At 30.3% G+C, this 14,524-nt stretch overlaps 2 protein-coding genes across 3 annotated transcripts in view; one reads left to right on the top strand and one right to left on the bottom strand.

Moving 5' to 3' along the window:
• The window catches only part of LOC143072387 (ras GTPase-activating-like protein IQGAP1), a 98,348-nt gene extending 88,010 nt beyond the window's left edge, over nt 1-10,338 (bottom strand). For both annotated transcript variants that reach the window (XM_076247291.1, XM_076247293.1), the window contains exons 1-4: nt 10,008-10,338; nt 6,038-6,140; nt 2,360-2,516; nt 35-112 (exon numbers count right to left, since the gene is read on the bottom strand). In XM_076247291.1, the coding sequence (XP_076103406.1) occupies nt 35-112; nt 2,360-2,516; nt 6,038-6,140; nt 10,008-10,062 (393 nt within the window). In that variant the 5' untranslated portion in view covers nt 10,063-10,338. The remainder of the gene's footprint in view (nt 1-34; nt 113-2,359; nt 2,517-6,037; nt 6,141-10,007) is intronic.
• Nucleotides 10,339-10,399: 61 nt separating this feature from the next.
• LOC143072389 (protein FAM81A-like) overlaps nt 10,400-14,524 on the top strand; it is a 30,504-nt gene continuing 26,379 nt past the window's right edge. The window contains exon 1 of the mRNA XM_076247296.1: nt 10,400-10,478. The gene's annotated coding sequence lies outside the window, so the exon portion shown is untranslated. The remainder of the gene's footprint in view (nt 10,479-14,524) is intronic.

The following is a 14,524-nucleotide window of genomic DNA, read 5'->3' as shown; positions in this document are numbered from 1 at the left end:
CCTGGCAACTATAGAAAAAGAGTCATTTTCATACCTTAGGAAGACCAACTTTTTCCATTGCAATAAAGAAATGGTTGATGTTATCTGTGTGTCTGAAATGTAATCCTCGAGCCTATAAAAGAAAAGATGTATGATTAATTTAAAAATCTGTTAAGACTAGTTAGCAAGTCAACCCTTCTTAATTATAATTAATTTGTTTAATAACCTATCTGAGGATTATTTCTGTTGATACTGAACACGCCAAAGAACCTGTATGGATATCATCATATATGGTAAATGTTAAAATATTTTTAAACTATTAGAACTTATATATGTCCATTTTGGTCCTAATAAACTGCAAAACAGCAGGGAAAAAACATCTATTCCCTACTCAATGAACTATATAACCTAGGATATATAACACCAGTTTGACAATACAAAACATGAGAATAATTATGAAAACATTTTGCAGACTTTACAAAATCTTCATGTAAGAATTTAAGGACCAGAGGGAACTAATGATATAAATAATACATGGCTGCCATAACTGTTTTTAATCTAATTTTCTCTGGTTTTGAATGAGTAAATATGTGTTGAAAGTATTTATAACTTCTATATATGAATGCCTTCTTTGAGGTATCAAGTTTTGAATTGAGGTTTCAAGTGTTAACTGCTCTCATTGAGAAACATATAACATATTAAGAGTGATTTTTCTGATTGTTTTGTTTCCTGACGAGGCATTAATTTAACAACATGAACAACAGCTGTGACTACCTTAATTTTTTGGTAGAATTCATGTTGATCAGAATTTAAATTGTTGTGAAGGTTTTGTAAACTTGATTGTCTTTTACGCCTTTTTTGGTTTTTTTGGGGTTTGTTTGCCTTGGTGTTGTCAGATTCTTTTTGAATCCTAAGTTTTGAATGTTTACTTGGTACCACAATATGGTGTGACTTTACCAAGTCACAAGAGTTGGATGTTTGTAGATGGTTCTGTTTTAGTAGTTTTGGTGATTCATGTTGTCTTTTTTAGTTTCAATTTTTTTCATCCCTGTCTTTTATAGCTAGTACATGTGTTGTAGGTTATAAAATTTTTGCTCATTCCTGAAGGCTGTTCTTTCTCACATCCTTGCCTTCTTCTTTATAGCTTGTAGTTGGCTCATTGGTTATCATACCACATCTCTTTAGTGGCTTATTTAAAACTGAAAGTGATGCAACACTCTAATTTAAAATCCTTTTATTTCACAACCAACATACTATTGAGTCAGGGATTTCATTACCACAAATTACTTAAAACTTTTACTTCATTCTTATTTGGATATAATGATTTGATTTTGAAGTTCAGTTGTACCTGTAGAAAACTTATTTGAAACGGGATAGCACAATCTCATTTTTAGGGAGATGTTGTTTACTTTGCCCGAAAATTTAGAAACAATACTGGTGAACTTATTCTCTTAAATAAACTTATTTTAAAAGGTTACCAATTCAACACTGTTATAAGATCTTTGAATATTATTTTTATTGGTATCAATATTGATTTTGTTATCAGTAAATTATAAGCAAACGTAATATTATTGCAATACATACATGCACTTTCATGGATCTCAAATCTGTTGACCCCTGTATCTTGACATTGCACAAAGGTCATGTTTTTCACTGACTGTTTGTTACTTTTTAATCCTAAATCAATTGGATGTTGGATGTGTACAGATTGATAATTTAGCGTAAGATGTCTGATTGTTTTTTATTAGTTGTAATTGGCTTTGAAATTACTGTCAGCTTTGTTTTTAGTGTCTTTTTGTTGTTGGGATGTACATGTATCTAGTCACGTCTTCTCTGTTTTTGATTTATGTATTTGACTTTTGTATCTATCTGATGAGTTGCAAGCTTTTTTCAACTGATTCTTATAGTTATGTTGTACTGTAACACCACTGTGCCAGGTTATGGGAGGGTTGGGATCCTGCTAACATGCATGTTTAACCCCACCACATTATGTATGTGCCTGTCTCAAGTCAGGAGCCTGTAATACAGTGGTTGTCATATGAAGATGAGTTACACATTTGTTTTTAGTTCATTTTTTGTAACATTAATTAGGCCATTAGTTTTCATGTTTGAATTGTTTTACATTTGTGATTCTGGGACCTTTCAAAGCTGACTATGCAATATGGGCTTTGATTATTGTTGAAGGCCGTACAGTGACCTATAGCTGTTAATTTCATATTGGCAATCATACCATATCTTCTATTTCATATTTAGGAAGATTTCTCAACAGCTATATACAAGTGGTAATTCATGTGCCATTCACTATAATGGCAGATTAGCTAGGAGATACTAATAAGTCACAACATTTTCATAAAGAGAAAAAAAACTAACAAATATGTACCTGAAATCTAGTTTGTTCTCGGTCATAAATCCTTTTGACTGGTACAAACTTGGGAGCCAAGAAATGACCAAGTTTGGCAAGATAAACACCATTTCTCAAACCTTCTTCTAGTTCTGTTGTAGGAGGTAATTCTTCATTAATGCATGCTTGGATCCATCTAAAATTATATATATAAATATATATTACTTATTTACAAACCAATTCATATAGGTGATAATTAATTATTTTCCAAGAGGTCAATTTTATTTTCATTTTATTAAAAACTGTTACAAACATTACCAGTTACTGAAACCAAAACGTGGTCAAGTGGAATCAAACATCAAGTCAATTGAAGCAATCTGTTTCACTTGAAGAGCAATGTTTCCCCTCTATGTGTCTCTTTACAAAGAATTAGGCTCTAACACCAATGTTCAATCTGTAGTTCTCAATAATTTGACCCCTTAGATCTCAATGAGGACCAAATTAATTATGGGGCCCAAAATCAAAAAGATTTTGAGATTCAGCATATCAAAGAATTCCAACAATTCAATGTTTGCTAAAAATTAAACTAATATAAAAAAGAAGATGTGGTATGATTGTCAATGAGACAACTGTCCACAAGAGACCAAAATTACACAGACATAAAACTATGATATAAGTAAGTATTAAAAAAAAATTGGCAAAAATTGTACATGTGAGAGCCCTAACAAGAACAGACACAATGTGTTGCTTGGTGGGACAAAAATATCACAAAGTATTAAACCGTAATTAGAACACAAAGTAGAAATAACATTTCTTAAATGTGCACATTTTTAATAGATTATTGAAAAAGTAATAAAAACAAAAAACTTTAATGAAAACAAAAAATCATCAATCAATCTTGTTTTTAAATATGTGAGATATGTGTATTTGAAATGAAGTTATTGCGACTTTATCTGTCAGACTTTTTAATGATACTACAGAACACTTCACCGATTTGATGACTCAAATGTTGACAAAAATAACCACTACCTGATTTGCCCTTTCACATATAGATTGTATAATAATAAGAATGTGAAAAGATTTCCCTGTTTATATCATTTAATGTAATTCCAAGGAGTCAATGAATAATCTACAGACCATGATGCAATAATATGTAAACTTTGTTACAGTGATGGATGTGTATGTTAAATGTACATGTAAATACTAATTATACATTCAACGAAAACAAAAATTATACATTAGAAAAAACTTTTACTACATAAAACATTCATTCAATGATCTGAAACTTGATAGACCTTGAAATATTTAACTACTATATTATACAACAATTTGAGGACCAACTTGATAAAAACAACTTTTCTTTCCACTGCAAAATATAATTTCACTTGACTTATACAGGTTATGACTCAGAGTGAATTATAATTATGTGAGAAAAATATCAGAGCTGTCAATAAAAAACATGTCTATCTGTGAAAGTGTGAGAAATAATTGCAATTGTTAGAACATGTAGAATAGAAGGATATGGTATAGCAGTTCATTACACAAAATAACACTTATATATATGTATATTAGAATTTCGCTGGGATATTTTTCCAGTAAGTCATGGAGATTCATCACTTTTAGCAGTGGTGAGTCTTTTCTGATTGAGATGGGATGAGTTATTAATAAACTAACATCAAAATGTCTTCTCTATTGGCCTTATCTTTACTCAAATGGTAGGAGTAAATAAGTGGATGATACATATACATGTAGAACTAATAACACATGCACCGATACGCCCCACACACTATCATTGTCTATGTTCAGTGGACCGTGAAATTGGGGTCAAATCTCTAATTTGACATTTGGTCCAACTTAAGACTTTAAAATCACAGTTAGTTTCAGCATATAAATAAAAAAAAAAATTGTTGACATCAAACACAGTTTAATTTTGGACCATTTGGACCTTAATGCAAACCAATTTTAATAACTGGCCCAAAAAAATAACACCCAAAATCAATCCTGACCTTCCACTAAGTACTGGAGATCTATACACTTATACACTAGCTGTTGTCCGAAAACAAGAAAACTGCATGTTTTAATCCCTAGGACAATAACCTGTGACATCAATCCCAACGTATTATTTCATAGAGATTCATACACTGATTCTCAAGATATTGTCTGGAAACCAAATATCTTCAAATGGCAACAACACTAACAACGTCATACCATAAATAATAATATAAAAAAAAATTGCAAGTCATAATTTCAAAAAGGTCAAATGTCCAAATACAAATACCGGGTAAACTCTTTTGATGGTATGAAAAATTTTGATGAAAAATGATTTTTGCTTTATCAAATTTGTTCATGTTTGATTTTTTTTCAATATTTCCTTATTTCTTAAATGATCATAAACAGTAAAACCTAAAAATCTCCTGAATCAACTACATTTGTTGCAATATTTTCAGTTTTATTTCACACTATAAATTTTCATTTTTGCAATTAATCAATTGGTTTCTACTGTTTATTGGTTCTTTTTTTATTAACATGTTAAGTATTTGATTATAAAATGTGTCCATACAAATTTAATCCTAAATTCTCCTAAAATCTACAATCCTGTTTTGGTGTGATTATATAGTTGTACATATAAATTTCTGGATCATGATCAACCATATGAATTGAGCAAAAATCTTTAAACAATATCCCAGAGTAAAGATAAAACATAAATATCTAATTATCATGCAAGCTGACAAGATTACAACAAAATAACTTTATAAAAGGCTGGCTAACTTCCTTTAAGTTTTTGCTTTTAATATTACATTATTAAATTTAGTCACTACAGGAAGAAAGCTATTGAAGAGAGGAAACTTGCAACAAAAACAGTATCAACCCTTAAATCCTCACACTATATTTTTAAATTTCCCAATTTCTTTTAAATGAACATAGTGATTTTTCAGAAGATTTTTTGTAGTATTTTTTTTTGCTTAACGAATTCACAAAAATTGTAACACAAATATGTAAAGCTGTAAAAAGTATATGTACAAATGTATGTTATTAAAGCTGTAAAAGAAATACTAATACTATTACTATTACATGTAATTTTCCTGGGAGTTCAGTATTTTTGTGATTTTACTTTTTTTAAGCTGTATAAGTACTTGTACATGTTTTTTTCAATACATGTAATTCCAACACCTATCTTCAAAAGTTCTATCAAACTTAAATGTGCACAATGAATGCTTCATTATTGTTGTCTTGGTTGACATATTCTCCATTTCTATTCTTAATTTTATTCATTATCTATAGCTTATTGGCTTAAGGTGGTACCTAACACTACAGGGAAATAACTCTGTAAAATCAGCTAAACATTTTAATTACGTTGTGTTGTAAAAGGAATATTAAGCTTCTCAATGATTAAAATTGGTGGTTGTCATATTGCTATATAACCAGTGTAATATTTCTGACAAAACGGTTGGTTCAAAAAAAATTTAATTTTCAAATTTTTGTTAAAGTGTCAAAGTAAATACTTTGACAAAATTTTATGAAAATTAAACAAGCCAAATTAATTTTAGTGAAAGTGTTGGGTACCACCTTAATGGTACATGTAAGTTTGGCACTGTGTTTGCACACTGATATATACAATATAAACACTCAATAGGACACCTGACTATTTAACATATTTTGAAGTATCTTACAAATTGTTATACTGCATATTGTACTTACACTGCATATTGTACTTACACTTTTGCTTCTTCTAAATGGCATAAATATTCATATGCTACATTCTTTTTTCTAAGCTCATCCATTTCATCGGCTGACATGTGAGCTCCCCCAGTATCAATTGCTGAAAAATATTGTAAACTATATATATTAAAAAAAAAAAAAACAACTTTCATAAATTGAAGGAAAAAAATGTGAATTTGTCAGGGCTTATTGATATAATGATTTATATAAATAAGACTAGATTCAGTGTTTTTTCAATGTTTTTAAATGTCATCTTTCATGTTGGACCCTGTATTCCATATACACCAAAAAAGTTGACCAATTGCATATAGTATCTGAGATACATAAAAAATCATGAAAACTCAACATTGACCAATGAATCATGACATTGAGGTCAAGATCATATCAAATCTCCTAGACAACAAATGGACACCAACCTTACAATCATTCCATGAAACAAATATGGTGACCAAATTGCTGCTACATGTACATTTTTTATACAATATTCTGAGAAAAATAGATTAAAGCACAAAAATTTATATATAGATATAGAAAGATGTGGTATGAGTGCCAATTAGAGAACTCTCCATCCAAATAACAATTTATAAAAGTAAATCATTATAGGTCAAGGTATGGCCTTCAACACGGAGCCTTGCTCACACAGAACATAGCTATGTGTCCAATAAACTATTAAAAGGCCAATGTCAGATGAAACCTGCCAGTCAGACAAGTGTATCCTACAATCATTCAATACACAAATATAGTTGACATATATATTGGACATTGATGTTCTTGTTCATGATATTTATACATGTATAAATTACATAATTTTTCTTTAAATTTGAAAGGATAAGTCTTTAAAAGTCTATTCACAAACTAAATTTTTATTGTCTTGAAAGGTAATAAAAAAATAAATAAATGAATTAAATGGTAAATGAAGGGGTATGCATGTAAAAAAATGTTCATTGTTTGCCAATAATACTATGTGTATTACATGTACATTTTTTCGCAGTTTTTTCAGCTTCAACACAATTAATATTTGCCTTCGTTTATCTATGTACAAAGATGTACAAATGTACAATGTACATGTTTTTGTAAATGACATTTGAACTTTAATAGTGATAAATTAAACAGGAAATGAATTAAATTTACCAGCAAAAAATTCCAATGAACATGTAATTGAAAGTTATTGAAAAGTAATTCTTAACTATACGTACATTATAGGTTACATGAGCGCAATTAATTGATTACATTTTACCGGCAAGTTTGTTACCCCAAGATGGTACTCAGAATAGAATAAAAATTGCAGAAAATCATATTCACATTTTACAAAGTGTAGAAACTATCTTCCATTTCTGTACGTCGGACCCATTAAAAATATGCCTTTTTCATTTAGCGAAAAAAGTAGGCGATCTTTTTCAACTGCATTTTAAGTCAATTTGAGCCGCATGACCCTTATATATTTTTAGTTGCAATGCTACACTGGCATTTCTAGTAACAGGAACTGCTACCCGTTTCTCCCTAGTTTGTGTAGTCTTCGAGAAAAAAAAATATGGAACACTGCCTGGTGGTACCCTATGGAAAATGCATTACAAATAATTGCACTCCCTATATATGTACATGCGATCTTGGCAAAATGGTAATGTAATTTAATGCTTACAATTACACTTACATGTACAAGTAGTAGAAAATATGCTCCATTATATATTACCTTGGATTACATTTAGATTTGTAATCAGTGACATGTACATGTAGGGCAACAAAAAATGATACATGTAAATATATAATTAATCTCAATAACAGCCCAACAAGGTTAAATCTGTAAATTTGTGTTTGCAATTTTTTTTATTTTTTTTTTTTCCCGGGCCAGGATTCAAACTCCTGCTACTGAGACGTTGTGGCACCAAATCACATTGCACTGTGCCTGACTTGCTAGACCACTGATCACCTAGGCTTCTCTTGCCACAAATCACATTGCACTATATATGCCTGACAATTTTTTTTTTTTTTGCTACATTTTTTGTACATGTAGACTACTGGACCACCTAGGCTTTTCTTGCATGCAATGCAATTTAGAGCCTAGGTGGTCAAGTGGTCTAGCGTGTCGGGCACAGTGCAACACAATTTGGTACTACAATATCTCAGTTGCATCAATTCGAATCCCGGCCATGGATGGACAAAAATTTTTAAAAAATGCTAAAAAATATTCAGCTGTAGTTTGGGCCTCCATACTGCAGATTATTATAGACATTTTTATCAACATTTTCATGATTGTGTGTGTTACTATCATTAATACTACTTCTAGTTCCTAGAAGCACTAAGACACATGTCAAACACAAATACTTTTAAAACAAACTGCATTAAGTTTTTACTTGAAAATCCAGGAATTATTTAAATAACTATACAATTATTTGATTATGTTTTCTTATATGTTTATCTCTGTTATGAAGAAATTTTGTGAATTGCATTGTGAGTGGAGTGTGAGGGCCCCAAGGGAGAATAGTGTTTGTACTAATTGAGCATACCCTCTTGAAATAAAGATTATTATTATTATTATTATTATTCCTCTTAAAATAAAATGTTAATGTAGAACTTTAACATTTGTCAAATTAAAATTATTTCAAAGCTTTAAACCCAATTCTTTTGAACTAAAATAAAATTATTGTAGTGTCATCATATAAACAGGTCAAATCAATTGAATTTCAAAACCAAGTGAACAATGTGATTCTGCTGTACGGTGCAGTTTTGACTGTAATGAGATAACCATGCATTAATAGTGAATTATTTAACTCTTCATACTCCTGACATTAAATTTGTTTATAGAGCTACAATAACCTTGACAAGTAGTACATGTATACTGAGGTTATAATTGAATTTGATACCACTGCCATATATAGAAATTGAAGTATTCTTCTATGCATGTTATTGTAGGGAGTTCTTATAAATATAATGTGTCAGTGCATTTTTTTCAAAAATAATTAGCAATATACCTTTTTTGTTCATTGTATGTTCAAAGAAAGTTTCAAGGTTAATTTAAATTCTTATATTAAATATAATTTTGCATTCAATTTATATTTTATTCCTTGTTTCAATGATATAATTTGCAAAAAGTAAAAAAAAAATTCCAAAATTAAATTCAAACACATTTGAAATACATATTATTCATGACCCAAGGGTGTGACTGTACAGCCTTCAGCAATGAGCAAATCTCATACTACATAGTCAGATTACAATATACATGTAAACATGAATTGCAGCCAGGGCGGATCAACACTTTTTTTATAAAAAGGGAGGGATTCCAAAACCAGGAAACAATTGTCAATCGTTAAAAAAGGGGTTCCAACCCCTACCCCACATTAATTGGATACGCCACTCAAATGATTTTATTTTATTTTTTCTATTGAACATCATGAACATGTACAATTTTTTTAATCTATATGTATATATTGCTGATTCTAAAATAAATAATACTGGTGTTGAAATATTAAAATCTTTAGAAAATCAAAACCTGTCCTGGAATAATAACTTCACAAACAAAAAGTAACAAAATAAAACCAGTGGCAATATCGAGGGCAATATACATGGTTCATATAAATGTATATTCGGTTTGTATTTCATATTTGGTGCCAAATTATACACCAAATTATAACCATTGATTGAAATCTGGCTGAAAATATTATGACCCTATTAATATTTGGTGCTCATGACAATATACAACTTTATATTTCATCAGAGACATATAATACAATTGTATTATACATGTATGTCTCTGATTTAATGTAAATGTGTTTTTGCTAATAAATATTGTCTTTTGTCTATGAAGTGAAAAATGACGAATAATTATGGCCAAGCACTGTCATGACTGTAGTTATCAATGGGAAAAATACCCTTGTACTACATAATGTATATATCTGTATACAGAATATTTCAATTGTGCAAATTTCATTTATCAATTAGTTCAAAATTTAATGTTTAGTACTTGACTCACATCCATATTTAGCACGGGGGGATGCAGGTCCCCCATCTTCCGCTTCTGCTGACATATTTTAATTTGTCATAAAGTTATTGTATATATTTTCGGACTTCCTGTAACTTTTGAAGTCGTGTAATTATTTGTAAACAACAAAATTCACAATGCGATCAATATTTATGAATGCTATATCCCTGTATAATCTCATTAAATTTCCATGCGAATAGTTTTTCGAACGTATTCAATTTTAATTTCACTACCAGACATTAAATCACGTATACATATCCATTATAATTAGAAATGAAAGGACATTTAATAACGTTTTCCTGTTCCTGTAGTTAAATGAAGGCGGGACGTAAATTTTCGCGGGAATTATGGGTGATTCTTGACCTCATTTGACCTAGTTGTAGGAATTTCACAACAGGTGGCAGCAGTTTCGATTTGTTTACACATGGCGACTGTGTATTGATTCTCAAGTATTTGCAACAGGTAAATAGCATCGTTGGCATTGTAAAAGGCAAGACAAATGTTGAGCCCAGAAACATTAATTAACAACAAGAAATTACATCCATAGATCAGTTAATTAATCGATCTCTAAAGTGTAAAATAAAGCACTGGTTGGTGCGTTGCCAAGTAAAACTAAAAAGTTACAGGTCCCGAATGATTACATCGCTTTCTTGTTATTACGGCTCCCATTGATGTAATTAAATGGGAGGCGTAATAATACGGTTAGGGTGGGGGCACTTGCTCGTCAATTAAAATGTGTTGTAATTAGGATTATTTCTGCTATAATTTGGCATAATTTGGTCCTTTTTGGCTCCCAATATTGGGCAATAAACTTAACACTCTAGAGTTTACACCTCTCATGTTATAGTTGTTTATCCATATACATATATATATCAACATATATCAAAATATAAATTTTTTCATGAATAAAAAAAAAATGCCACTTCATTTGAAACAGTGGGGGGGAAATATTTATATCAATTCACGAACTATAAATACGATATACATGTAATATATTCAACTAAAAAAACAAACATTTTCAGAATGTCACTTAATTTTCAAACATTAACTAGACAAATATTTTTAGCTCTAGGTACACTTACCAAAACATAATTATAAAATCATTAAAGACAAAAGCAATAAAAAAGGTGCGAAAGGAATTTAGGGGTGAAAATGTTTTTTGGCAAATGGAAATGATCTGAGGACATGTTGATAGATGATACAAAAAAGATTTTAGGGGCCAGCTGAAGCACACCTTTTCTCGCTGTATGGAAGACCAATTGGTGGCTCTTTCACCCTGTCAGGTTGTTCAAACTTGTTGTCTCTTTGACACATTCCCCATTTTCATTCTCAATTTTATACTATGTGAGAAATACATGTGACGTACATCAAATAATTTAGAAAAACTCTTAAAAAAATCTTGATCCATTTAAATCTACTGAGGTCCATAGATCTATGAAAAACCATCATGCATACTAAAACAATCCCCTTCAGAATTTGCACAACTCACTTTCATTTTTAACACATCTATTTTGAAAGCAGATGTAATGTACCATCAGACGGGAGACAGGCAAATGTTATTCCTATTTAAAAAAAAAAGGCAAAAAAGATGACGTTATTTTACAGAACAACTTAAAAATCAGCAAGATTGTACTATACAAAATGACTGCAAACTGCCTAGCCAAATGGGAACAAACTTGGTGCATGCAATTTCTAGAAAAAAATGCAACTTCCTCACTGTAACAAGATCATTTATGGTTTTACTATTGGATTCAAGAAAATTAGTGTTCTCACCAGTATTTTGTAACTACACCATCATCCACCATGACATTTTAAAAGCACTCCAGTAGTATAAATCTCTCACTACAAGCTAAAATCTTTTGGTAGTCCTTGCCAAAATTTGCTTGTCAGGACTTACAGGACTGATGAATTTCAATATCATATGTTTTTGGATTCGAACTACATTTAGATTTCAGGTACTTCAAGTACTCTCCCATCTGTACTTTGTGTCTTTTGTTTTTTTGTTGGGTTTTCTTGTGTATTTTTGTTGCTTTGTATTGATCTAATGAGTTGAACCCTTTTAAACTAATTTTTATAGTTTGTTCTTTATTTCAAACTGTTACACTACTGTTTTAGGTAGGGGACAGGATGTGGCAGCGAACATTTTTTAGCATGCCACATTTTGTATATGCCTGTATTTTAGTAGATGTAGTTCGTTCTTGTATTATCATATGTTTTTTTTGTTTACTTGTTTCGTACTGGAATCAGATCTAGACCATTAGTTTTGTGTGTGAACGATTATACATGTTATGTCATTTCAGGTCCTTTGAATGGCTTGATAGCTTACTATGCGATTTATTGTTTGATTGATTGTTGTTTGATCAATGTCCAGTAACAAATATTTCATTCATGTTCATTTACAATTTTGAAGGGTTGTAATCAAGGTTTTGCGATATATTCCGCACCTGGTATTTACCGGTATTTACCGTCCCAGACAATACTCTTCAAGTGGTCAATACTGGCAAATACACTATTAATACTGGTCAATTGAAATTTTTGTGTTGGTGTTTAGTATTTATTAATATACCTTCAAAGTTAGTCCTTATTAATTTTGATATTGCATACTTGGGATACATGTATAAAGAATTGACATATTAATTATTTTCAACAGTTATAAATCCAGATATTATTTTTATTGAAAATGCATAATTTTTACAGGTAAACAAAACAACAGGTAAATCCAGTTACAGGTGCCATATTATATATCACCTGGCATTGCTAGGTGTGATAATTTAATTACTAAACCACAGCCCCCAATAAATGATGACAAAATATAAGTTGAAAGTAATAAAAAGGATAAACTTTAGATAAATTAATCAATTTGTAAATATACCTATATACATGTATATAGTACAACCACCTTGACTTAACTCCAAACTGAAACCTAAAGACCCTATTTAGAACTTTTATACACTATTAGAATACAACAACAAAACCAGTGCAAAACTGCTATATTCAGTGCAAAAGTCACCTGATGAGTTTCCTAAGCACATGTAGCAAGAAATAGTTTTTATCTTTTTGTACTAATAAGTCATTGTAAATTGATAAGAATCTACCATAAAAATAGAAACGAGAAGATTGAAAATTACATTAACACTTTTATTATTTCATTACTAACAGTAATTCGACCAGGTAGAGAGTGGTTTTTATAGTAATGTCCACCTTTTCAATTGACTAGTATTTCCTGGTATTTAATGCTGGCATGACCACTTTTTTGTCAACCTTGGTTGTAATCCATTGTGTCTTTAACTCTTTATTTACTAAGTGTTAAAGACACAAATTGATCATGACAGCATTAAATACCGGTAAATACTGGGAAATACTTTAAATAATATTTAGGCAAATCTCATACTTAGACTGACATGCAATATTTCTTAATGCAACTGAAATAGATCTTTTATTCAAATAATCATGATAAAAATAATAATGACTTCTAATATCACATTTAAGGATCACATGCCACGAATGGGCAGGTAAGCTTTCTCTTTATTTAAAAAGCCCTAAACATAGAAAATTTGAGCAAGGCAAAAACATTCAGAATATTTAAAAAAGCTATACCCACTCTCTATTTTTGGGTGCAGGACTTTTTATCAAAAGATTTTAAACTAATTAAGGACATTGTATTTCATCTTAGCACCATATTAATATCTTATTCCATCCATCTTTGAAAGCTCATTTTAGCAGAAAATAACCATACTAAGACCACAAACAGTTAACGTTTAATTATAAGGTAGTTTAAAGTTGTAACAATTCGTGAAATGTCAATGTGTGAACTTTACATTTCAAGACTCAAATTGCCAAAAAGCCATTAATGTGATGAATTTATATATTTTGTTAGTCACTACATGTATATTATTGACATTTCTTTGACTTTTAAGCCCCTGCTTGACATTACATGTATATACATGATATACAATAATGCTTCCTCAGATATACTAAGAAATGTATCATTTTATAAACAGTAAATGGTCAATAATGGAGTAAATTTTAGATCATCAATTCAAATTAAGTGCCAGTCTGCCTAAGAATCAGGCAGTGGCGAAAACATGACCAAAAAAACCCACCCTATTTGACATTAATTTCAGTTCATAATATGTAGTTATGCACAAAAATAACATTCATTTCCATTTTCTGTTCTGGTAATAGAAGATACAATTTGGTTGAAATGCACTAGAAATTAACAAATAAGGGGAGATAACTCTGTAATTTGCTATCATTCTAACCAATTTTATAACCAAGTTATTTGATATTACCAGACAAACACAAACGAAAGACTAATACTTTTTAACTCAGGATGATGGTTAGTATTAAATAGCATGATTAGCTCGGTGGGTTTTTTCTAATCATGTTTTAATTTTTACCTAAATTGCCTGATTCTTACAAAGACTGGCACTTAAAAATGAAAAATTTTCTGTCCAACTTGAACTTTTCATGCATGATAACTCAATCACCCCAAACAAAATCAGTAC

This window comes from Mytilus galloprovincialis, chromosome 4 (assembly GCF_965363235.1).
Source record: "Mytilus galloprovincialis chromosome 4, xbMytGall1.hap1.1, whole genome shotgun sequence".
NCBI lineage: Eukaryota > Metazoa > Mollusca > Bivalvia > Mytilida > Mytilidae > Mytilus > Mytilus galloprovincialis.
This window is presented reverse-complemented; position numbering and strand designations above follow the sequence as displayed.